The sequence below is a fragment of the Xiphophorus maculatus genome, chromosome 12 (genome assembly GCF_002775205.1).
Source record: "Xiphophorus maculatus strain JP 163 A chromosome 12, X_maculatus-5.0-male, whole genome shotgun sequence".
NCBI lineage: Eukaryota > Metazoa > Chordata > Actinopteri > Cyprinodontiformes > Poeciliidae > Xiphophorus > Xiphophorus maculatus.
Genome location: NC_036454.1, coordinates 24,336,322 through 24,361,393, shown reverse-complemented (window position 1 = coordinate 24,361,393; position 25,072 = coordinate 24,336,322). Strand labels below are relative to the sequence as shown.

Sequence of the window (25,072 nt, the reverse complement as noted above, 5' to 3'; positions counted from 1 at the left end):
GAGCAGTTTTGTGCTCACCAAAGGAAGAGGAAAGGCGGTGGGCGGGCTTTAACCAGCAGAGCTCTTCCATGATTGGTCCTTTTGACAGTGGCTGCTGTATGTCACTACCGGTATTTTCTTTTTTCTGCGCTTGTACTCCACGTATTTGTGAGAAGCTTAAAGGAAAGGAGATTTTACTCCGCTACTTGTTATCGCTGATTCTCTCACAGATCTGACTTTTGATGGCCAAGAGACGCGCTGAAGAAACTGTGCTACTCGACTCTCCCAGTAAGAGAAGATACTTCCCTCCGATTTACAGCGTTGACATGCAGCTGGAGAGCATGGCCTCAGTGGGAGATTTGAGTTCCCCATCTCTACTGGCCATACTGGGGAGTCGCTGCAGAAAAAGGCCGCTTTATTTCGACAACGAAGAAGGATATTCTGGTCCAGCGATTTCACCCCCGGACTCCGGAAAGCATGCAAAGGATGTTTTGAAGACTCCATCTTCTGGAAGTTTCCCGGGCGGCCGCAGGTCCTGCGCACTTTCAAGAAATAAGCGACCGCGAGAGGACAGCGTGGGTTCAGACACTGTTAATGCAACAGATAAAGTAGGCCAACATGGTTTGATTTGGCAATATTTAGCCGATAGACGTTACTCTCTTGAAAGCAAATGTTTATGTAATGAGAATAAACTGTCACTAGATGTCGCCATTTGCTCACATTTTAATGCTGCTTGTCCAGCATGACTTGGATTTGAATGAGATGTTATATTTTCATGACGGCTGCATCTCTGTAAATTAGCATAACATAAAAAAAAAAAAATCTCGTTAAAAAGCTAAACTCGGATATCATACAAAAGTCATTATACCCAGATACATTTAAAGTATTTTCTCTTGATTTTGATAAAACCCAACACTCCTTTTCTCAATATAAATGAAATACAATTACAGTAAAAGACCAATAGATGTTTTTTTTTAATACAGAAATATTATTTTGTGGTTTACACAATAATGGGGAAAACTGACAACAGTTTTCTAGCAGACAGTAATACTCATTGCTAAAATCTGTTAGCAATGAGTATGTCTGTTTACATACCAGTGCTGTATTTACGTGTATTAATAGAAAATTGACACCGCCTGATTGCATCCATTCCAGTCTGCATTGATGCAGTAAGTAAATCATTCAAAAGGAGGCCCAAAACAAGCACTAAGTGCATGTAATGTAACGTTGGTCTTTTGTACTGTGGTCATGTCCTAATAAATGACATTACATCATTAATTTTTACTGTAGCCCTATCAGCAAATTTACCTGAATAACATTTGAAATTCATCACTCTTTGTGATGAATCTGTGCAAGTTTCACTTTTGAATTAAATTAGCAAGAGAAATTAACTTTGATAATTTTCGAGATTCGTCTGTTCAAGTTTTCTTGCACCTTTGCTTTTAGTACTCTCAAAGTTTTTCTAGATGCTCACTTGCCTTTTCTTTTTCTTTCAGACAGCTGATGAAGATGGCACTTATAACTCTTTTCAGTACTGGAGGGTCCCCTTACCTGAACTTGACCTTTCACTGCTAGACGAGTTTAGTGACCATTACCCAAAAAAAGACAAGTTCAAAGAGAATGACACAACTGCAGATCCAATGGAGACCTGAAGATGATGAACACTTGATGTGTTTTATTACCTGAGCAAACAGATCCTGTTGATCCATGTCCCATAGACATGTCAGATAATAGAACTAAAGTCGATGTCTTGCTGTAGGACTTCAGTGACTTCCAGATGTTTTGTGAAGGAGCTCTTGGTCATCCTGAAGCTTTATGTTCAATGGGTTTTGTAAGAGCGAGGGGAGGCTGTTCATTTATATCCCTGTCCTTTTTTCTGCCACATCTGCCAATTTCCAGCAGAGTTTGTGAAGTAGTGAGTTTGTCAAATGCGAAAAGGAGCTGATAACCAGTCAGTGCTTTGTATCTACCATACATCAACTCACGCAGCAGAAGGAATGTTTTGTACCGACTTTGACAACTGATAAATTTAAGTAATTTTCCAGAATGTACTTGCAGGGTTCTGTGCAGTCTGGAAAATTATGGCATTTGTTTTTAGTATTTTTCAGATTTAAATACATGTATTTTCCTTTAGTCTCACTTTTATTCCTTCTTCCCTTTATCCTTCCTCTTAGACAATAGTGTCTGCAGGTTCTGTTTTCTAAAGACCAGTCACAGCAGAAATATCTGCCATAAAGTCATTGTGAAGTTTCGTGCTTATGCTTAGTAGCCATCAGAAAATGGATGACGAACTCTGGAAAGACGTACAATTAAGACATGAACACTATGTTTGTAGTCTGCAAGGAAAATGTGGATCTGGTCCCCAAATAAACATCTCTCAGCAGAGGTCGCTTTGAGTTACTTTGGTTGGATCAAGGAGCAGAATCTGTTATATTTTATAAACCAACTGGTTCACATGGACGTGTTGGTAACAATGTCTTCAGTAAAATTTCATATGAGATTTGAACAATTTTTTATTTTCTGGATTTATTAAGAAAAAAGAAAAGATGTGTAACATGCATGTAAACAAACGGGTTTGGGTATTTAAGGTTTAAAAAAGGTTGTAGGTTGGGATTATTGAAGCCTAATAAAGTGGCTGACTGGCACTGTGCAGCATTCGATAAGCCTACATTACCCCTCACCTACTTGTTGCTGCACACTGATTACCAGTGGGCTGAAACAAACCTACTACTTGCAAAAGAAAGTAGTAGGGTGTTTAGAAATATTCCTGGTTCTGAAAGGTCAGGACTGACTTGTGGAGACTAAAGGAGCCCCACTCATCACGCTTGTTAAGAAATTCCTGCAGTTCAGTTGGTAAGTTGCGACCTGTTTGGCAAGCTGTTTTAAATAAGCTACAAGATCATTCTTTAGATTTTAGTTTTGGATTTTTCTTCTATTAATATGATACAAAGAAGCAATCTTGTTTTTACCCAGTTATCACATTGTGAGGATCTAAATGACTCTCATATAGTTGAGAAGAATAGACTCAGAGTTTCATAAATTGTTATAGGTTCAGTATTATTTATTTTCCAGGCAAGTAGAGCAATTTTGTACCACAATCAAGTGACTATCTCACCTTTAGTCGTTACAAAAATGCTGTATATATCAAATATGACTTAAAATAAATTCGATATTATTTAAAGCCTTGAAATTGGGCCAGTGTCTCTTTAAAAACTCCTGCACTTTCTGACACTCCTTCTTAGGAAGTCTTCACAACTGCTCCTGTATTAATCCCTTAAAATCTTTCCAGCGTTGCACTAAGAAGTAGCTTGTATGATGAGCTCAGCAGAGTTTCACCAGGTGTTTGCTAATTGCTGCTGGCTAGTCTGAAGGAGGTGGGAGAGCTGCTCTATGAGGCCGAAGCTCAGAGGAAGAGCTCCATCCTCGAAGTTGGTGCAACATGCATGAAAGAATCAAAGCAACACTCCAGGTATGCTTTCCATGAGGGGATCATATTATAACACGATGTTAAGCTCCTGAAAGAAGTCGATTTAGCATAATCCTGCACCTTTAACACCGTGATTGATTTAGGATCTTGTGTATAAATCAGGACTGCCATTTGATAATCAGGGGTTTTTTTTCTTCTTGTAAATAAAATCATTTTCAGTACCCAAGTGACTATTTCTCTGTGACTGTTTCTGTCAGGGGCAATTCAAGGGATAATAGAAAATGAAGTTAATTTTTAAAATTTCTTTCACCTGAACAATCGAGTGACATGTTTGTTGGCGTAGAGCTGTTCACTGTGAGTAAAGCCAGTCCTCCTTTGCCCCTGATGCTGCTGCTGCTGTGCAGCATGTTTGCGGGTTGAAGGGGAGGACCGCGGCTCCGCTCCGGAGGTCGAACAGTCCTGGTTGTGTTGGAAGGAGGAGGAGGTCATGAGTTCCTCAAGGCTTCTTGGAAAAGCTCATTGCCCTTTGGACCAGCGGCTGATAAAAGCCTAGACGACAGAGTAATGATGAAGAGGTGGGATTTGAAAGAAGTTCTCCGTTAGACTTAAAACATTTTATGTATGTTTTACCCGCAGAGCACAGCCATGGTAAGTTATGCAAGAGGAAGATAATCATGTAAATCACCCGAAGAGATTCTGGTTTCTACAGCCGGTGTTTTCTGACCGGAGTCCAGAACCGGTTCCATACGGTTTATTTACTATATTAGCTGTCGTTAGCTCTGAGCTAACGACTGCAGCTATTAGCTGACAAGTTAATTTAGTTGAACTTGTCAGCGACAACATGGTAAAATGAGATGCGAAGTGCAATTTTTAGGGAACTTCGAAAAGCCAGAGTCTGTCTGCTGGACTTTGTGTTTAATTTTCTCTTTAAACATTTCTTATAACATGTGCTTTAGGTGCGGAGGTAAGTTTTAGGGCAAAGTTTTTCAATTAACCACGTACAGACGCGTAATATTGCGCATGTGCACAACGCTGCACCTTTAACAAAAACTCTTCAACTTTTGCCATGACGCTTTCCTTGTCGTTTTGTAAAGTTTGTTGAAGTATAAGAAACAAGAAATTTGTATGCATTGAGTGTAAAAAATATATATTTGACAAAATCCAGGCTGGGGAGTTTTGTTTACATTTTGTAAACATACTGAGGTAATTTCTTAATGCCGTTATCAAGTTGCACTACGGTTTTATAAACCTTTTGGTTTCAAAGCTGCACGGTTATGAGATTCCAAGAAAAGACACACTATGACCCAAGTTTCCACTGAATCTATAGAAAATATAGTGATAGTAGGATAACAGCATGCAGCATGTTGTTGCTGCACATTCCCTCTCAGTGAGGGCTCTACGCATTTCCTTCTCCTGCAGGATAGGCTCATTGTGACGTCTTGGACAATGTTAGAAATGTAATAGCAAAAACAGCCGCTTATGGTATTATTAAAAATAGCATCCTCAATTTCAAAGTAATGTGTAGCTGTAAAGTAGGATCTTTTTTTAAAAACTACAAATTGTTATAAATATGTGCATATTTAAAAGAAACAGAAAAAATGAACAAACATTTCTAGGCTCTTACGCCTGACTAATTAACCCACAAATATAAACTTTCTATTTATGGTTGGAACATTTTAAAATATATTAAATTAAGGCAAAAAACAAAACAAGATTATTCATACTCTTCACCTTCATTCCAATGTATAACGTTCTCCACAGAGTCTCTGTTAGATTTATAGTAATCACTCCATGATATTAAAAATGTCTCCAGTGAGAACAAACATTAAATCCAAAAATACTTTTGGACTTAACTGCATATATGATGACAATCAGTTGCTTACAAATATTGTTAAAATGCATTAAGAAAAAAAAATCATTAAACAGTAGTAGTAGCAGCAGTAATGTACCTTATATTTAGACTTGACTTCTATTTCTGTTTCTTTTGTTTTGGGACTAAAAGGATTATTTTCCAACATCTGCTGATTTAATACAAAATGTCTAACAGAGTAAATGTAACAAATAAGCACCTGAATTCTTTCCACTAAACTAAAAGCTTTCCAAACCTTTAGACTAGAAACTATTTTGGATACCAAATAACAAGTCTACTCATGTGAGGTAACATTACAGGAAGTGATAAACTGCTATAGTTCATGCAGTATTTGGCATAGATAGTTGAGAAATTTTTTTATTATTTTTTGCTTTTGCTGGACAGTCTCTCTAAATTATATAGCAATATAGTGTTTTTATGTTGTCACAAATGAGCATAACTTAAAATTGATACAACCCCTTGCTCTAAATAACTTAGTAATTCAGTGAATTTGTCTTTCGCTCTCTTGTGGTGTTCTGTGAGGCTGCAGCCCTTGTATTAAGGTTTTTTTTTTATCTATTGGAAAATCTCTTTTCTCTGAAACCCAGCTATGCTTCAGGGCCTTGCTAAGTGTTCACACAGTCAGACTCTGTTTTTGGTGGGAGTAAACCAGTTCCGCAGACATGTGGCCTAATCTCAGGAAGGGGATATTTGTATGTTTCCTACAAACACAGCTCTGCTTCTTGCGGCTATTGTTGAATCTGTCGGAGAAACTGTGTAGAGCTAGGATGTTGTTGCTCACATTTCGGTGGTGCTTCACTGTTGGTGGGAGAGAAGTCTGATGGTGAAGGGCTGAAGCTTGAGTTCAGCTGTAGAGAATGCTTTGACTACAATGAACTTCACTGAAAAGGTTTTTGTTCCCTAAAGGAAGATGTTTGTTTTTCCTCCGAATAAATTAATCTATGAAGATGAGAATACTATGACAATCTGCTTGACCTTTTATGTCGTTTATATTATCTCAATTGTATGTTTTCCTATTTCAGACGGGGAAGTCTTGGATTGAGGAGAGCTTCTTCAGAAGGGAGTGTGTAAAGTTCATCCCTTCCTCTTGGGACCAACACAGGTAAACTATAAACTGGCTGCATGGATGGCTTTTATGATTCCTAGAGGAATGTATGTAGTATAATATTAACATTGGTGGGTGGAAATAAACATCTTTCTGAGAACAGAAACACTTGGCAGACTTTTCTTTATTCCAGGAACCATGTTGATTATTTCATAATGTGTTATTTCCTGTTTGTTTCAGATGCATTCCAATATGCCAAGTGTGCCAAAGCCTGATCAGGTATTATTTGTGAATTTTTAGTTAATATTTTATTGTGCATTACCACCTGGCTGCCCACGTGGCATTGGCATTCTTGTTTGCTTGTGTAGATTTCACTGCCCTATGTTTATTTGTACTGTTCCTGTGTTTGCTGTCTTTGTACTGCTCCTACATTATGTTCCATTTCACCGACGCACTATTTTCAAAATGCCCCAAACTGCAGATAGTCTGTGAGCTATCAACTGTTCAGGTGATGTGAAAAAATGAGAGAAGGCATGCGTTTAAAAAAAAATTGTTTGGCAACATAATAAACACAATGAAACAGGAATATGTAGACACAAGGGGAGGTGAAGAGGAAGGGAGGGAGACAGGAAAGGGGGAGTACTTGTTGCAGTCTGGCTTAGTCAGCTGGGGGTTTTAAAATGTATGCAAATGATTTACTTTGAGTTGCTTTAGCAACATATTGTTACACACTTGCGCTTCAGTATTTGTCTTTCTGGCACTTTTTTAATATATAAAAACATAAGTAGAAGACACAGACAAATAAAAAATTGGTTGTGGACAGAAATGTGTAAAAGTCTTTGCAATAATGAAGATTTCTGCAGATACCACTTAGAAAATAAGGTGTGATTTTATTCTTCGCAGCACTTGTTCAGTTCATAACTGTCCCAAAATTGCTAAAAGACACAAAGGAACATTTTGAGCAGCAACCTATATAATATAAACATGGTAAGAAAACCTTACTTTTGATATGAATTCCTAAAAACATCACATATTATCACTTACTTATGAACAACTGATAAAGTCAACCAGAAAAAAGTTACCATGAGTCATTGAAGTCACTTTCAGTCACAAAGGTCATTTCAAACTATTGAATCGTGGGTTTAATTGGGTGCTGATCCTTATGCCTCATCAATGTTTCGCACTTTCGGTTTTGGCCTTTTTCTTACTTGGCCTACTGATTCAGTTACATCAGAGCTGCCATGACTCGGTTCTCCTGTAAATTACTCATACCAACCGTAGGAAATGACGAACGAAAGTAATTTCACTTACGAAATGTGGTTATCTGACTAGTAGATAAAATCTACATTTAAGAGGGCGCTCCTTTATGGGGGAAATAATCTCTCATTTTTTTATAGGTCTGTATGAGAATCAGAACCATAATAGAAATAGAGCAATATAAAAATCTACTGAGGAAATATTTAAATGATTTAATGTCCATCCATTCATCCATCCATCATCTAGCATGCTTATTCTTATGAGGTCGCCAGGATGATTGGTGCCCATCTCCAGGCACCAGTACAGCCTGGACAGTCCAGTCGCCAGTCCATTGCAGATAATTAAATGTATTTGAGATTTGAGCGTTTTGGTGTCATTTAGCTCCACAATTCATCACTTCACTACTAAGAGTAGGAATGCACAGATTTTCTTTGTTTTCGGAGATCGGTGATCGGCCGATACTTACATGTGAAGCCGATCTTATCCACTGATCTTATCTACCTTAGCAAGATAAGGTAGATATCTTATCTTGTCGATTTGTGCAAAGGTGCACAAATCAACCCCTGTCCTCACGCTGTCTGCATATTTGCAGTTAACAACAGTCACCCCACTGTTGGCAGCTCAGAGACATTTTTGCTATATTTGGGAACATTTCAGACAAAAAATCAGTATTGGCCAAAATTGGAATCGGCAGGCTTTTTACAGATCGGTAATCTGCGATCGGCCAGAAACCTGCAATCGATACACCCCTAACTAAGAGATGGGAGATGTTATGCGATGGTTAAAGTATATGGGTCTGAAATAGTATGTTTTATGTTGTAAGTAGGCTGGGACAAAATGGTAAAGCATGGGTAGGAAATAGTGGTACGAATTAGCCCAGAGCTGGTAAAATCAATTCCTCTTGTACTGATTTTGAGCTTTAAAAAAAAAAAAGCAAATCATGAAACTGGAATGTCTAAGGTGATGGTGGGTCTGTTTATAAGGAAAACAGCTGCTCAGCTGATATTTTGCAATGTAGAACAGATGTTTCTCAAACAGACTCAGTCAGATCTAATGATGAAGTGCTCTGACATATCCGATAATTTGTTTTCATCGATTAGATGTTGCTGTGGCCGCTTGATGGGGGAGCACTCTTGGCAGGAGTCTTTTCCTCCGATTTCCCTCTATCCCAGTCCAGAACAGGGCATGGAGGAGTGGTCCATGGAGGCTCACACAAAAGCCACTTCTACCAACGCCTATGGGATCATAGATTTTCAAGACACTGCCACGCGGGTCTGTCGCGCCAAGGTTTGTTAATCCATTAACTGTGGTTTTCTTTGCCAGCATTTACTAAATTTACACTACGTTAAAAAATTATGATTAATCTTCCTTTTACAAAGAATAGCTTTAACTATAAAAGTTGATGCTTTCTCTAGTCTGAGTGAGATGGAAGTCTAGATGTTATTGGTTGTGTAAACTTTGGTTTGCTATGATGGAAGCAGATTTAAGGCGTTTTGTGGAGGCAAAGATGCTATCTGCTGTAGTGACAAGACAACCTTGCGAGCAGCAGCTGGAAAACGCAGCAAGGTCTTGAGTAGTGCCATGTTCTTCCAGTATGTTCGTGTGGCCGTGGACTCGAAGCCAGAGGCGCTGCTCCAGCTGATGCTGAGGGAATGGCAGATGGAGAGACCGAAGCTACTGCTGACTGTCCACGGAGGGTCAGAAAATTTTATTTTGCCCCCAAAGGTGAAGCAGGCCTTCAGTAAGGGGCTCATCACGGCTGCCATAAGCACAGGAGCGTGGATTTTCACTGATGGGATTAATACAGGTCAGTACAGGAGTCGATTTTCTCTAAAACAATGATACCAACACCTGTAGGGCCTTGCAGAAGCAATTATAACCCTTTAACTTTTTCACATTTTATTATTTTATAACCATAAACCTCAATGTGTTTTATTGTTTTATCAGTCAGTCCCTTAATCAGTCCTTTTAGATTCACTTTTCTTTGCAACTATAACTTCCAGTATTTAGATAATGCATTTATGGGATTGTCTCTACCAACTTTGTACACTTTGAGCCTGAAACATTGAACTTTTGCAAGGAAATAAATTGAAGGTAACAAGGAATATGTACACATGTTTGTAGACCCGATATTTATTCCTATTTACTTATTAAAAAGTCATTTGTGATAGTGCAAATATGATTTTTTTTTTGTTATTTTATTAATCGGACAAAATGCTCAGCACACTTTTCAGAAATCAGTCTTATAAAAGCTCAGAAAATCATGCATTATTTTCATTTAAAGGAAAATGAGTATTTTCGCATGGCACTGCATTTGCTAGTGTTTGTACACATTCCAGGTGTGTCTAAATATGTGGGTGAGGCAGTGAAGTTATTTGGAGGCCACGACTTGAGGAAGAGAAACACGATTGGCATCACACCGTGGGGAATGATCGACAACAATTTGGACCTCATTGGCAGAGATGTTAGTACTAAATCTGTGTTTTATTCCTTCTAACATAACAATGAACATATTTGACAACCAGCAAGATGGTTGTCCTTTTTGTGAGATGTTAACTCAACACCTGCTCAGGTATTCAGACCCTACCAGCCACTGGGAAACCCTTTAAGCAAGAGGACCTGCCTTAATGGTTTCCACTCCCACTTTCTGTTGGTGGATGATGGGACGCTGGGGAAACCTGGTTGTCAGCAAGGCCTCAGGAGAAAACTGGAGAAACAAATCCAGCTACTGAAGATTCATCCTCGTAAGTTAATGTCACTGCTTGTTGAATATGTACGATGGGACATCGTCTTTCTGGCAAAATATATATCAGCACATTTTTATTAGTGTTAATTTTGTTAATTTCAGGCTGTATCCATCTTTGCTCATCCTTTTGAAGTTCAGTGGTTTGACTTGGTTTTTATAATGACTAATTATTTCTCACAGGACTGAACCAGGGAGTGCCTGTGCTGTGTGTGGTGGTGGAAGGGAGCGCCGCCATTGTATCAACAGTTCTGGATTATGTTAGCAATGCACCCCCTGTGCCGGTGTTTGTGTTTGAGGGGTCGGGCAAGGCTGCAGACCTCTTCGCCTTCTTACACAAGCAGACTGCTAATGATAGGTATGTAGGTAATGTTTATTTTAAGTGGGAATCCATATAGCTGAACTATCTTGTGTAAAGTTAAACCAATTATTAGGTACATCGATCAAACTTTTACCAGCTGATAATGGTTTCGGGCCACGTTAATTTTCTTGCAAAGAACGGTAAGACATACAAACTCTTTTTTGTTTTTATTCAACTACAAAAATAGCAAACTTTTGCATTTTGTCCCTGTTTGGCAGGAGACAACAGGGTTTTTATTTGATAGACCAAAACAACACAACGCAGCAATGTAAAGTGGAAGGAAAATAATAATTTAAAAAATGATGCTTTGTTGAAACCATTTTTGCTGCAGTTAGAGCAAGTCAGAGCAGTTAGAGTATGCTTTTTCACATCAAGAGACCAAAATTTTTGCCCATTAAACAAATAGCTCAAATTAATAATACACTGTATGTGTGAACAGCGGTTTGGTCACAGATCAGTGGTGCCACTGTATATCTGGCTATATGTCTAGGATTGTTGTCAGTTTGGTTGAGGATGAATTTCCACTCAAATTTCAAGTCTTTCTGTAAAACAACTTGGTGTTTACAGAAAAACATCAAGTTGCATTTAGCTCCATCCATCTTTCCATCAACTCTGGCTCAAGAAAAAGTTTGATTTCTTTGTAAGCCAACAGTCACCTTCTTTCACATTTGCTGTGTCTATATGATGTGTTAGAATCTATAAACAATACATCTCATAGCTTTCTCTTAATAATGTTCTGATTTGTGAAGTGCACAACAAATAATCTTCCTGTGAGTATATTCTCCCACCTGAGCTCTGGATATCTACAGCACCTCCAGAGTTACCATGAACTTCTTTTATTTTTTTATTTTTTATTTCTTCTCTGTACAGTGCTCTGTGATCTTTGGTTTTTCACAATGTTTGTTTTCTACTGTTCTCTGAAGCCATCCCAGAACACCTGATTTTATACTGAGACTAAATAAATGGATTATATTGGCTAATTAGCTGACTTCTGAAAATGCAGCTCAAAGGCTTTTTATATTTTTTACTTTTAAACATTTTGAAGACCTTATGTGTTTGTTTTTTTTACTCAACAGGTATGCTCTATTGGCTATGTTTGTCTTCTGCAAGTCAATGTAATTTGACTCATCACTCTCATGCCTTTTAGGCAGCTGGATGCTGATATTGAGGAGGACTTCCTGGGTAGGATTGGAGATGTGTTCGGAGTTGAGAGGACCGAAGCTGCGCACCTTTACACTCTACTCCAGCAGTGTATGGATCACAGACAATCAGTGAGTAGAGCTCTTACTGAAATAGGCTTGGTGTGGTTTAAGACACAAACAGCATCATCATTGTCTCTTTGACCAACAGATCACCATCTTTGACTCTGAAGCTGACGAGCAGATGGCAACTGATGCAGCCATTTTGACCGCTGTTCTTAAGGGTACATGTTTTCTCTTTCTAATTACTATTACAGACTTGCTTCTGCAAATAAGTCACCACGGTTTTAGCAACAAGAACAGATTGCAACTTTGTATGTTTCAAGCTCCTGACTCACTTAGAGCTACATTATGTAACTTTTATACAGAAATCAGTTTTTTACAGATTTGTTAAAACTGTTACTATGTTGTGACAGTATGGCATGAGATAGATAATCTGTGAAAAACTTAAGCTTTTCCACCTCCTCACTGTGCTACCATTGCCATCTGAATAAATGCATAGCTCCTAGCCAGAAACAACCAATCAGAGTAAGGGGGAGTGTCTCATCTCTGTCAATCAATCTTGTGCACGTGTTGCTAAATGCAACAAATGGTTTCATTTGTTCTAATGAAACATTTAGAACAAATGTTTACAAACAAATGTTCACCAACATTTGTTCAACAAACAAGGTGAGCAAGAACTCGTTCTTCTTTATTTGCCGTAATTGGTGGCCATATTAACTAGCCTGACCATTTATGACAGGCTCTACTGGCACAAATATGCGGAAGCATAACAGTGAGTAAGGGGGAGAGTGTGAGTACAGCATACACAAGGGTGATCCTCCTTCTGGCTCTGATTACTTGTTTTAACAAAATATGTAAAAAAACCCATATTTTTTATAAAAGTTACATCCTGTAGCTTTAAATGTTAATCTATGTTGGATTGAGGCTTTTTCGTTCCTAGAAAATGGAAAAAAGTCTGTTGCTGAAATAAATATACATTGAAATGTGTTCTACTGGATTTTGACATTTTTGTTGAATGGAAAACAGGAACCAAAGCCAGTCCATCAGAGCAGCTGAGTATGGCTCTGGCTTGGGACCGGGCTGATATCGCACAGAAAGACATCCTGGTGTATGGTCAGCACTGGCAGGTGAGACCAGCTTTGGACAGGAGTTTATACCATTAATTTTACCTTAACCAGGTTTATTTGTTGATTTATTCGATTATAATCGTATGCTTTGTTTAGGTGGGTTCCTTGGAACAAGCAATGCTGGATTCTCTGGTGATGGACCGTGTGAGTTTTGTGAAACTCCTGATTGACAACGGCATGACAATGAGCCGCTTCCTCACCGTGGATCGCCTCGAGGAGCTCTACAACTCAGTAATTATACTATATCTGCTCCTTTTTAATCTTAATGATACTCCCTTTGTTTTTATAGTTTTGTCTTCCTAATAGGGCAACTTGATTAAAGAAAAGAAAAACATACTTACAATTATTTTGGCCAATACCAAAATCATCAATTTATTGTGCTCTACTTAATTAACCAACTAAGGCTATATTTGCAAAGCAGAATGTGCTAAAATTATTTTAATAATCATCATTTTTGTTTGATTACATTGTTTTTGATGTTTGGAAACAAATTTGAGGTGAAAATATGAAATTTGATTACGTAGACCATCCTACTTCCTGTTTTAAAACCTATTGTCAGAATATTTTTTTTATTTGAAAGCAACAACATCACTCCACAGTTCCACTGTTTGTCTTGCTATATTTTTTTCTTGGTTTTCCCAGAGCCCCTTGTTTGTTTTTCAAACAGAACAAATTCAATCTCTTTACTTTGACTAAAACACAGATTTGAAAATATCATCTTTGATTGAAATCAGAGCAGTGCACTGTAAGTGTTTGCACAGAGTGATGTGTGGTCACCCGTATCCAGGGTATTTTCCCAGTTGTTGACTTTGATGCTCAAATGAAAAAGCTGTCTGTGGACAACTTACACTTGTTTTTTGCTCCACACTCTCTTTATCTCATGTGTTTTATAGCCTGTCAATTATTCACAGCTCTTGGTCCATTTCTGAAACATGAATATCCAGAGAGCTGCTGCTGTCTACCAGTATTTTTGTTTTTTTCAGGTTGGGATTTCTTGGTTTTTATTTTTCTTCTCTCACTTTCTTAAGTGTAACAAAACATATTTTTCCAGCCACAGGGTCAGACTCAGCGCTTCTTGCAGCACCTGGTTGAAGATGCAAAACAAGTGAGTGACGAACATACTAATACACGTAAACTATAGACATCTACTGTTCTGTTGTACAGATAGATTTATATGTGCATAAGGGGAAATGTTTTCAACATTTATTAATGTTTATTTAAATTATTATGTCTCACAGCTAATAAAATCTGTGAAGTTGATTACATTTATAAACAGAAAAATAAATTCATACAGGCATGTTACGTTATGGCCCATAAAATCATGGGGAAGACTGCTGACTTGGCAGCTGTCCACCAGAAAGATATGAAAACCGTTCACCTAGAGGATAAGACACTAAAGGTCATCGCTAAAGAAGTTGCTTGTTCACAGACTGCTGCCTGCAATTATATCATCGGAAAGTTATGTGGAAAGTGTGAACAAGCTATAGGGGTTTAAAGACACTGTCAAACAAAGCCCATTTAAGAGCTTGTAGGAAATTATTAAGACGTTTTGGTATTCCTCAGCTGACATTTTTGTTTTAAAAATCCTTTTTTATTTGACCTGATAGAATAATCACATTTTCTCAGAAGCTAATCTTTGGCGGCAAGCCATGATCATCAAATGTTAACAAAAAGGCTGTAAATGCTCAAAATGTACACTTTTTGTGTTCAGCCATATAACATGTGAGTTCCACTTTTTCAGTTAAATTATTGAAATAAATTATTTCAATTATATTTTACCTGCAGAGAGGCCTCTGTAGTTATATTCACTGTTCATTTTGTGTTGGTAGACCTCTCTCCCTACAGGTTACCGTCTGTCTCTCATTGACATGGGGCTGGTGATAGAATACCTCATTGGAGGCGCCTATCGAAGCACCTACACTCGGAAAAACTTCAGAGCTGCTTACAGCCGCATTCAGTGCAAGGTGGGCATTAAAACTTAGATTATGTCCCTCTTGTAAGAAATCTAAGATCTTAATGAGATGTTAAAAAAAATTTCCTTTTTGCTTGTAGGACAGTAGACGTTACAGCTCTGATTCCTTTATTAACCAAAGGCGAGGAATGAGCTTAAAGAAAAGCAGAAGTCTCCAAGATCTTCACTTCTTCAGAACTGCCCAACCCTACAAAAGCAAAGTTGGTGAATCTACTCTGTCTTTTGGCATCTCATTACATGCTTTGTTTTATAAGAAGTTCAGCTTCCGTTTAGAAGACCGATTAGTCTTAAAGTTTCTGTGTGACACATTCTTGGTGGAATCCCTTGACCTTTTTCTTTTGTGTCCTCCATTGCTTCCCTCATCCATCCATTTTGTCTTTCCAGGATCAAACTGAGTCGACGGGGAGCAGCCATCAGGTGGTGTTGAGTCATGGCCTTGGTCGCACCACCCTACTGCCATGTACTTTCAACTCCAACGACCTGTTCGTGTGGGCTGTTCTCCAGCAGCGCCAGCAGATGGCGCTGTTCTTGTGGCAGCACGGGGAGGAAGCATTGGCGAGAGCCATCGTGGGCTGTAAGCTTTATCGCTCGATGGCCTTTGAGGTACGGCAGAGCAACATGGACGACAACGTTGCTGAGCGATTCCAGTCATATTCACTGTGAGTGTAAAGAGCGAAGTGAAAAGACACTACTTCCTGCAAAGTGAATCACATTTAAAATGGCTACCCCTTCCTTCAAAGCTATAAATTTATTTGAAATTGAATTCTAGTGTTTGGTGTTTGATGTTCAGGTTCGGTTGTACTTTTTCTAAATCAGACTAAGTTTTATTTAACAGAAAACCTGCATGTCTATCCTCTCTCTGTGTGTACCAGCGAGTTTGGGCAGCTGGCTGTGGATGTGTTAGATTGTGCATTTCAGCAGAACGAGCAAATGGCCATGAAACTGTTAACCTCAGAGATGGAGGCATGGAGTCACTTCACATGTCTGCAGCTGGCTGTCTCCTCGTGTCATAGACCATTTGTGTCACACTCCTGCACCCAGACTCTGCTCACAGATCTCTGGACCGGCCCACTCAACATGAGAAAAAACTCCTTTATGAAGGTAAGCACCACGGTTGATGATAGTTTTAACCCCATACATCACCCTGTCTCTGATGTTTAAAAGAATCTCATAATTGTTGGAAAATACCATTCTGAGTCAATTAGTTCTGTTTTAATTATGTGTGAATTAGGTTTATTACCAAACAAACAACAACAAAAAAAAAACAATACTGGCGAAAACAATTTCCTAGGGCTGCAACTAACGATTACTTTAGTAATCTATTAATCTATCAATTATTTTGACAATTAATTGATTAATCAGATAAAAAAGGGGCACATTCTACAGGTTTCTCCATTTACCCACCTAAGCCTCTTTTACACAATACTATATATACATTAAACGATGCAAATAAGCAAATGATTTTAAAAAAATCACATATCTTTAGTGAACACTTGATAATCTGCATCAGCAGCTCAAATTGGGTGGAATTGCTTACAAACAAAGGTTTTTCATTGTAAATGGAGAATGTACATATATTTTGTAAAGTTTTAGCATAATTACCGGTCCAAGTGTGTTTTTTCTTTCAGCAAATAGTTTTTTTTGAGTCCATATTTCTCTTAATGATTAATCTGTGCTAAATTAGTTGACGATTATTCCAGTAATCGATTAATTATTTGTGTCAGCCCTACAATGTTCCCTGATAGTTGCTAGGTGATGGTGATACACACATTGTGTTGTAGATCATTTTGAGCCTTCTCCTGCCGCCTGCCATCTTGTTTCTGGAGTTTAAAAGCAAGGCTGAAATGTGCCACGTACCACAGAGCCATGAGGCAATGCTGTTTGGGCTCGAGTCTGTGAAATCGCTGCCAGTCCCTGAGGGATCCGTTCAGATGGTAGGATGCCAATGCAAAACTTTTTAAACTAGACTATAAGGTTTTCTCTCAGACTTCTCACCAATTGCCCTCTTTTTTTTCGTCTTATGTCGCAGGACAGACAGGATGTAGAGCGAGGCCTCCCCTTCCACAATAAATCCACCCTGTCCACTGTGTTTACGCAGTTTCTGTCATGGATCACAAGACTCTATGATTTTTACACTGCTCCTGTTGTTAAGTTCTGGTTTCACACAGTAGGTTATGTGCATCTTATTTTTAATTTTTTTGTTACTCATTGTTTCTGATCCACTCAATGAAGAAATCTAACCGAATGTGTTTTGTCTCATGTTAGATGTCCTACTTGGGTTTTCTGATGCTCTTCTCCTACGTCATCCTGGTCAAGATGGAGGACCAACCAAGTGTCCAGGAGTGGTTGGTTATTCTGTACATCGTCTCCACTGCTGTTGAGAAAACCAGAGAGGTAAGTTATCCTGCATCCTTCCTCATTTGCAGTTTTCAGTTATTTTTGTGAATTGGATGTATGGACTTATAGCTACAGTACAATGACAGTTAATGTCATGGTACTAAAGACTCTTGTTTTTTAGGTTTTGATGTCTGAGCCTAGAAAGCTGAGGCAGAAGCTGAAGGTTTGGTTCTCGGAGTACTGGAACAAATCCGACTTTGTTGCCATCCTCCTGTTCCTGGTTGGGCTTTCGATGCGTTGCCATGCCGACCCCTACCGGACTGGAGGACACGTTGCTTACTCTCTGGACATCATCTTCTGGTTTATCAGAGTTTTGGATCTTCTGGCTGTCAATCAGCATGCTGGTCCTTACCTCACCATGATCACTAAGATGGTGAGTAGAGACCACGTCTGCCTACTAAAGGATAATACCGTAGTATTTGTGACCTGCTTTTTTTTGTCTTTCCTGTTTGTGTTCCCAGACCAGTAACATGTTCTTCATTGTGGTGATGATGGCCATTGTGCTGCTGAGCTTCGGCGTATCCAGACAGGCCATTTTGTCGCCAGATCACGATCCATCATGGAGTCTAGCTCGAGATATTGTCTTCCAGCCATACTGGATGATCTTTGGGGAAGTTTATGCTGGAGAACATGAACGTAAGTGGATCATTAGAAAATTTAGCACTTATTTTAAAAAGAAAAAGTACACCCAATTTTGTAAAGTGAGTAAAATAATTTTAAATCGACTACTTGGTCTCTTGGAGTGCTTAACGTAAGGTAGATACTAAATTCGTTGAACAGCAGATGACACATTTGACTGTTACTCAAGAACTATTACACTCATAGTTCACTGCAAGCTAGTGGCTTACTTGTAGAACCATGGTTGGCTTTATTGTGGCCTTATATTGTGGCCTAAAGGGCAAATATGCACGTTTTTCTTTAGTAAAACTGACATGTTTTGCTAAGGAATTTAAACCTACATGTCTCAACAGTGGGCTTAGAAAATCAAGGTGGCATTTGTTTATTCAGATAGGTTAAAATATGAGTTTTGTTCCTTCTCGGTACTTTTGCTGTAGATTTGATGATGCACGTCAACCTCACGTCATCAATCCTTCTTTTACTTTGCTTGATAATTATTACTTCACTTGGAGAACATTAGTTAATTAGTGCATTTTTTGGAGCTAATTCCTATTATCTACCATGTTTACTCCTAAAGAAACAATAGGATTTAAGTTTTAGTCTCCAGTACTCATGAAAGTCAGTTCAGATTTAGCATTTGCTGATACAGAGTTCAATTTTAAAATTTGTTGTTTAAATCTTATGTATATGTGTTGATCCAGCAGTAAATGAAAAGTTTCCCTTACGTTTTTTTGTATATTTTCAGTCGCCATGCTGATTTCCACCAGTGTAACATCGATGTGTTTGTGTGTTGACAGCGTGTAGTGATGAATCCTGTCCTCCTGAATCTTTTCTGGCACCGCTCCTCCAGGCTGTCTACATGTTCTTCCAGTACATCATCATGGTCAACATCCTCATTGCATTCTTCAAGTGAGCCCCTTGTTGCACTGGCAAAAATACATAAATGTATATATATATATACTGGTTTTAAAAAAGCAGTGTATAAAATGATGTTGTCCCTAACAGCAACATCTATTTTGATATGGCTTCAATATCCAACAAACTGTGGAAGTACAACCGCTATCGCTACATAAGGACCTATCAGGAGAGGCCGTGGCTGCCCCCGCCGCTCATCCTGCTCAGTCACGTGGCTCTTGCTGTCAGGAGCATCTACAGGAGATTTAGTGGAGATGCTGAGCAAGAAGAGAGGCGCTCTGGGCTCAGTGAGTACCAGCAGTACACACAGTGCTGGGGGGACTCCAGTTTGGGATAAGTTTGCAGTTATTTTTTAAATACATCTTGACACCATAAAACGTATGTCTCCTGTTTTTTATTTACTTTTATCAGAACTCTATCTGGGCCTTGAGGATAGAAAGAGGCTGTATGAGTTTGAGGAGAAATGTGTTGAACTCTACCTTCATGAGAAGAACGAAGATCTCCACAGCACTCCCATAAACAGAATCAGAGCCACAGCTGAGAGGTTTGTTGGATTTTAATCTGCCTAATAGTGTGAAACATGGCATCCGCACAACTTAAAATGTCTTAAATTCATAAAAAAAATAAGTTAGTATGTATGTATTTTTTTTCTCTGAGTTTTCCCTCCTGCCAAATTGCATTCAGACGTTTTTGTTGTGTTGTGTGACTTCAGGCGTTTAAGGTTACTACGTCTGACGAGCAGCTAATATAGCCTTGCTAGCTAGCGCTCTCTTTTGCCTGTATCTTGGATAAGTGCAAATTTATCGCCACTTGACTGGACAAAGTTTGTAAATTTCTCTGTATATATAGGTTGAAACTCCATTCATAATAGTCTTTAAAAGTCTTAAATTTGAGTTTGTGAAAACTACAGAAACCCTGTGGGGAAAAAAACAAGTCCCTCTACTCCAACTGCTGAAAGTTGGTATTTGATTTTAAAAGTAGTAGTCAAGTCATGCCACAAACATTATTACCTTGTTACTAACTATCAACATTTGTCCTTGTTGTGCCACTAGAGCTGATGAGATGTGTGGGATGGTGGGGGAGGTCTCAGAGAAGGTCGACGTCATTCAGGACAGCCTGTCGGAGCTGGACGGTCAGCTCGGTCAGCTTCAGGACCTCTCTGTGCTGGCTGTGGACACCCTCACTCTGCTCTCTGCCTCCGACAGCCGTCAACAGGAAGAGGCCCGCCTGGCTCAGTGTCGCCACGTTTTACCGGCAACCCGTCACATCCTCCCTCACAGCTGGACCCTCCCTCACAGGGGAGCAGAGGATTGTGATGTTTCTAATGTGCGTCGCCTGGAGATTAAAACCTGCAAAAGCACGCCGCCCTCTTTGCTAAAAGGCTCTGCTGTTGAGGGAAGTCGACGAGCGTCGCAGGAGCGCCACGTCGGGGTGAGAGAAACCAGAGCAGGAAAAAAGGGACTGCCTGAGGCAGGAGAGGAAACGGCTAAAGAGGTGGGTGGCTACATCACGATCTCGGATAAAATTAGTTTGTCTAAAGAAGGGGTCTGCAACCTGTGGCTCTTTTCACCTTCCACAGTTCTTAATAGCCAAACAAAGATTTTAACATTTTTAAACTTTATTTGATAGAATAATTGCACTCAATATCCACAAAAGAAAGACTACAGAACAACCGGTAATATTTTTAGGTCTTTCTTTTTGTCATTAGTTTGTAAACTGTGCTTTTTCAGAAACAAAATTGGTTTCATAGGCCATCATTGTGTGCCCAATCAAAACTTTTAACTCTGGATTTCAAGAGCTCCCAATAAGTTTAAATATATCAGCTTTAGAGGAAATAAGGGATTTTTTATTGCATTTTCCACAAAGATCAACATCTCATAGAATAAAAATGTATCCAGCCACTTTATTGCAAATATTTTACGTTTTTCTTAGTTTTTAAACCTAAAAATAGAAAAGTATTTGAATGTGAGAATAGATTTTTTTATAGTAGAAATTTATCAGAAATTATAAGCAGTTTCTTTCCCCCCAAAAAATCTTGTAATATTTGCTCTATTTAGCTGGACTGGAGGCAAAATGGCTCCTTTGAATACAAAGGTTGCAGACCCTGGGTCTTAATGATTAATATCTGAAACAATAAAATACTCCCATGCTAAATGATATGTAAAGTATAATTTAAACAAACACATTTTCCACAGGACTCCAAGTCTGTGCCTGTTGAAGATCCCAGTGAGAACTGGTTCAGAGGCCCTGGACGTGGGTCACATGTTTCCTCCTCTCAGTTTAACCTCGGCGGTGGAAGGACTAAGACGCCCTCCGAAACCCCTGAGTCGTCCCGTTGTGGGTCTCCAATTTCACCCAAACCGTTCGGGACGGCACATAGCAAAGCCTGGACGTATGACCCACATTTGTATCCCAGTCAGGAGGAAGCTTCAGTTGAAGAAGGAGAAGAGGATGCTGAAAGGGAAGAGAAAGAAGAAGAAGATGTACCCAACCTGGAGGTATTTGTGGCCCTATAGTAATTGTTTAACTGTGTCTGACTGACATCGACAATGTTTCTTCCATCTTTTCTCAGGATGAAAGTCAACCAAGTTTTCCGTCCAGGTATTCCAGCCACTGGAGAAAACCCCCATTGCCCACTAGGTGGGCATGTGTGCCCAGAGAGCGTCCAGATGGGTACTGCAGGTCTCTTTCATCCAGCATGGAGAAGATTGCTTTTTCTGGTGGACCTCTCAGCCCAACGAAGGGATCTTTCCCATCTCTTGAAGAAACGACAGACAAGGAGTGCTTGTCTGACAGAAGAGGCCTGAGGAATGATGGATCTTTATGGTGCAGCAAGAGCCAAGGTAAAACTCCTTGTACCACTTTAACGTCCCGGGTTATTACGCTGTCATGCGTCCGAATTCTCCAGGTTATATGTTTGTTTCTGCAGAATGGGGAAAATCTTCAGATTTCTCGCAAGACTTGGACAGCAGAGGGAAAATCCACAACAGGAAGACAGTGAAGATAAAGGAGAGCATTCCAGATCCAGTAATCACACTGTTGATTTTTACCTCTTTTCATGATAAAACAAACAGTTTGCCTAACAAGCTTTAATCATAAATCTAATTTTCTGTTCCCATCTCTCTCTCCGGTTTATTGACAACAGGAGACGCTGGAGTCCCACTTGTCCGATGCCCTGTGGAGGAAACGGCGGAGGTTTGTTGGAGAACAGAAATGTTGGTCAGCTTCAACCAGCCTCAGTCAGCTCAGTAAGGATCTACATTCACCAACACAACCAGCTCAAAGCAATGGATTATTGTGAACAGGAAGAGAAGTGACACAGGCTTCTGGAAAGTTTTATTCTGAATAAAAAGTCTGACACACTTAAATAAAAAAATCAGTGGAACCAGTTGCCTGAAGAAGTGGCCTAATTAGTGAATAGAGTCCACTAACGTGTAAAGATTTTGAATTTATTTTATGGTATGATTTGTATTTTTGCTCTTTATTTTTTACTACTTTTAGAGTTTTGGTATAAATATTTTTTCAGACTTTGATCCCACTGATTTGGTGCAGAAGCAGGTGATTTCCCATCAGGTAAATCCTCTCTAAGCTGCAGTTTATATCGAGTCTCTGTTGGAAATATCAGTAAACACCTGAAGGATGTTTTTTGCTCTTTTGTTTTTCAGGAGTTGTGGAGTCCGACTCATTCAGCTCGAAACAGCTTGGCCAAATCAATGAGCCGCAGGTCTTCGTAAGTCTCTGCTTCAGCTTTTCTTTCAGAGTTAATTGGAATATCCCTATATATATATATATACTGTATATATATTTATATATAAATGTATATATTTAACATCTCTCTTGTAGCTTGCAGAGCGGATTTGCTCCAGAAGGTATTTCTTATTATTCCATACTTATCATGTATTGGGCGGTTGTTGTTTATTTATGTTTAATTATTAGTACATGTTGGATTTACATTGTAGTGTTTTATTTTTTTTCTTTTGCTTGCTGCAGCCAGGAGTTCCTCCTTCCAGCCCAGTGACAATCAGTACCCACACTTTTCAGGTATTATGAAAATAATATATCAACACTTTTTTATGTGGCAAGTTAAAATATATTTTTTGTTTTGTTTTGTTTTTTTTTCCTTATTTTTAGTTGTATATGCATTTTAGTTATTTTTTCTGCGTTTATTGCTGCATTATTTGTTGTTTTGATAGTACCTGTCTCTGTGTTATAAGCTATGGAGAGGAACAATCTGATGAGATTGGCCCACAGCATCCCGTTTACTCCTGTTTCCATTTTGGGTAAAATTCTGGTTTTTGACAAACAAAAATAGTATCATTACATGTTTTTTTCCCCAATGTATTTTCTACCTTTTCACTGCATTAACTTTTTGTTTTCACAGGAGGTGAAGAAGTGAGCGTCTACTTTCTAGAGGAAGTCTGCTCTAAAGCTGAACCTGAGTCCAGCTCTGTCTCTTCCTGGTCGTCGCGGGTCCAGTCTGCGATGCTCAAGCCGCTCTCTAGCGAGGAGGGTTCCCTGGACGGCGGTCTCCGGCAGGGCAGCAGAATGCTGTGCACCTGGGCAGAGCAGGATGTGCTCCAGCCTGGTCAGATATACGTGGTCAAAGCCTTTAAGCCAGAGGTGATCCGTGCTTGGCAGAGGTACTTCCATGGGAGCACTGCGCTGCAGCTTTGTTTAAGGGTACTTTTCCAAAACCATCTTTGGAGCATATAATCAAGGCATTGCTGAAAGATTAGCAAAAGTACCTCTTATGTTCCCTTTAGCGTTGTAATATATAGCATGTTTGACATCCTGAAGGAGATCCAGCAGCAGAGAGCAGCCCAGAAGATGATGCAAGTGTTTAACCAGATCAAACCCAAAGATATGCATCACTCACCAAGGTGTGTGCGTGTGTGTTCTCTGAATCCCACCTGTAAGTGCATGTGCCTGCATGAACTGACCTTGCTCCCTTTCTACCAGATTTCTAGATGTTTGCCTGGTGCTTCGGCATTCTAACGGCCAGTGGTTGACTATCGAGAGAAACTTGATCGGTAACTTCAGGAAGTACAATAACAACACAGGGGAAGAGATTGCCCCCTGCTGTTCATTAGAGGACACGCTACTGGCATTTTCCCACTGGACATACGAGTATTCACGCAGAGAAATGCTGGTGCTTGACATACAAGGTAAGCGTTTTAGTATTCTTGTTTTATTTATGACATGCAAATGCATTATTTTTTCTCTTCCCTCTTTATTTGTTCTGGTCATATCTCTCATTTATGTCATTGACAGGAGTGGGAGAGGAGCTGACTGATCCGACAGTCGTCATGGCAGATGACCAAAGGTACACAAATCCAAAATGGCAACATGTGATTTCAGAAGGGTGTTCTTTTTTTTTTTTTTTACGGAGAGCTTCATAACTCCGACATGAACTGAAGGCAGACAGACGAACCAGTTTTTCGCTTCACACTGTGACTCTGTCTGACCCCTTTGCAGCTGTAGTAGGGGTGAAGTGCTCTTTGGTCCCGATAACCTTGGAGACGTTGCCATCAATGGCTTCCTGCAGAAACACTCCTGCAACCTCTGCTGCCACAGGCTGGGACTAAAAGGTCAGAAATGTCACACATTTTTATAATCAGTAAGCAGCTGTAAGAGGAAGTAAGAGTCAAGAAATATGGAGCCTTCCAGAAGTGTTGAACATTTTCTAAATGTTGTCACTTTACAACAACAAACTTCAATTTATATTATTTGGATCTTACCTGATAGACCAACATGAAGTAACGCCTAACTCTTAAGTTAAAGAAAACTTATTTTCAAAAGTGAAATTCATTATTAATATCTGGAATATTTGGCGTACCTTATACCATTAATAAAATTCATCGCACCTTATTGAATTCATAAGTCACTGTGGTCCATTTAATCTCAGTATAAATCTGCCTCTGAGCTTTGGTAGAGAACATCAGCAGGCAAAAAACATCATGATGATCAAGGGAAAAAAGTTTAAAGCATTATATTAACTAAATATGGATTTTGTGATGTTTGAATTCTTAAGAAAATACATTTCCTCCCTAGTTATGTTGTTTTGTATCACCGTGTTGCTTCCTGTCACATCTGCATTTTTCTACTTGAATGTCACCTCTCTGTCGTCACTCATGAGGCCAAGTTGGCTCTGAAAGAAAT

General features: G+C 39.2%; 2 protein-coding genes across 7 annotated transcripts in view; both read left to right on the top strand.

Annotated features, from left to right (window-relative positions):
• The first annotated feature begins 95 nt into the window (after positions 1–95).
• Positions 96–3,554, top strand: LOC111610264 (uncharacterized protein C9orf40 homolog). The gene is made up of 2 exons (XM_023343189.1): positions 96–587; positions 1,476–3,554. Exons 1-2 carry the CDS (start codon positions 222–224, stop codon positions 1,629–1,631), a joined length of 522 nt encoding a protein of 173 aa, XP_023198957.1. The 5' UTR covers positions 96–221; the 3' UTR covers positions 1,632–3,554.
• A 306-nt stretch (positions 3,555–3,860) lies between these two features.
• Positions 3,861–25,072, top strand: part of LOC102235160 (transient receptor potential cation channel subfamily M member 6-like) — a 23,050-nt gene continuing 1,838 nt past the window's right edge. The window contains exons 1-40 of one of the 6 annotated variants that reach the window (XM_023343366.1): positions 3,863–3,981; positions 6,299–6,378; positions 6,562–6,600; positions 8,679–8,865; positions 9,172–9,385; positions 9,918–10,042; positions 10,151–10,322; positions 10,505–10,679; positions 11,830–11,953; positions 12,033–12,105; positions 12,911–13,011; positions 13,108–13,242; positions 14,063–14,116; positions 14,841–14,975; positions 15,064–15,183; positions 15,368–15,642; positions 15,856–16,084; positions 16,765–16,917; positions 17,013–17,150; positions 17,249–17,377; positions 17,502–17,753; positions 17,842–18,016; positions 18,796–18,907; positions 19,004–19,200; positions 19,325–19,457; positions 19,966–20,407; positions 21,109–21,411; positions 21,486–21,756; positions 21,843–21,940; positions 22,059–22,161; positions 22,440–22,486; positions 22,579–22,643; positions 22,757–22,782; positions 22,904–22,954; positions 23,128–23,193; positions 23,295–23,593; positions 23,711–23,793; positions 23,873–24,078; positions 24,185–24,236; positions 24,389–24,501. In XM_023343366.1, the coding sequence (XP_023199134.1) occupies positions 8,698–8,865; positions 9,172–9,385; positions 9,918–10,042; positions 10,151–10,322; positions 10,505–10,679; positions 11,830–11,953; positions 12,033–12,105; positions 12,911–13,011; positions 13,108–13,242; positions 14,063–14,116; positions 14,841–14,975; positions 15,064–15,183; positions 15,368–15,642; positions 15,856–16,084; positions 16,765–16,917; positions 17,013–17,150; positions 17,249–17,377; positions 17,502–17,753; positions 17,842–18,016; positions 18,796–18,907; positions 19,004–19,200; positions 19,325–19,457; positions 19,966–20,407; positions 21,109–21,411; positions 21,486–21,756; positions 21,843–21,940; positions 22,059–22,161; positions 22,440–22,486; positions 22,579–22,643; positions 22,757–22,782; positions 22,904–22,954; positions 23,128–23,193; positions 23,295–23,593; positions 23,711–23,793; positions 23,873–24,078; positions 24,185–24,236; positions 24,389–24,501 (5,614 nt within the window). In that variant the 5' untranslated portion in view covers positions 3,863–3,981; positions 6,299–6,378; positions 6,562–6,600; positions 8,679–8,697. Of the gene's footprint in view, positions 4,055–6,085; positions 6,166–6,298; positions 6,379–6,561; positions 6,601–8,678; positions 8,866–9,171; positions 9,386–9,917; positions 10,043–10,150; positions 10,323–10,504; positions 10,680–11,829; positions 11,954–12,032; positions 12,106–12,910; positions 13,012–13,107; positions 13,243–14,062; positions 14,117–14,840; positions 14,976–15,063; positions 15,184–15,367; positions 15,643–15,855; positions 16,085–16,764; positions 16,918–17,012; positions 17,151–17,248; positions 17,378–17,501; positions 17,754–17,841; positions 18,017–18,795; positions 18,908–19,003; positions 19,201–19,324; positions 19,458–19,965; positions 20,408–21,108; positions 21,412–21,485; positions 21,757–21,842; positions 21,941–22,058; positions 22,162–22,439; positions 22,487–22,578; positions 22,644–22,756; positions 22,783–22,903; positions 22,955–23,127; positions 23,194–23,294; positions 23,594–23,710; positions 23,794–23,872; positions 24,079–24,184; positions 24,237–24,388; positions 24,502–25,072 lie in introns of those variants that run through there. The other 5 variants (XM_014472483.2, XM_023343365.1, XM_023343367.1 and 2 more) reach the window with 5 other exon arrangements.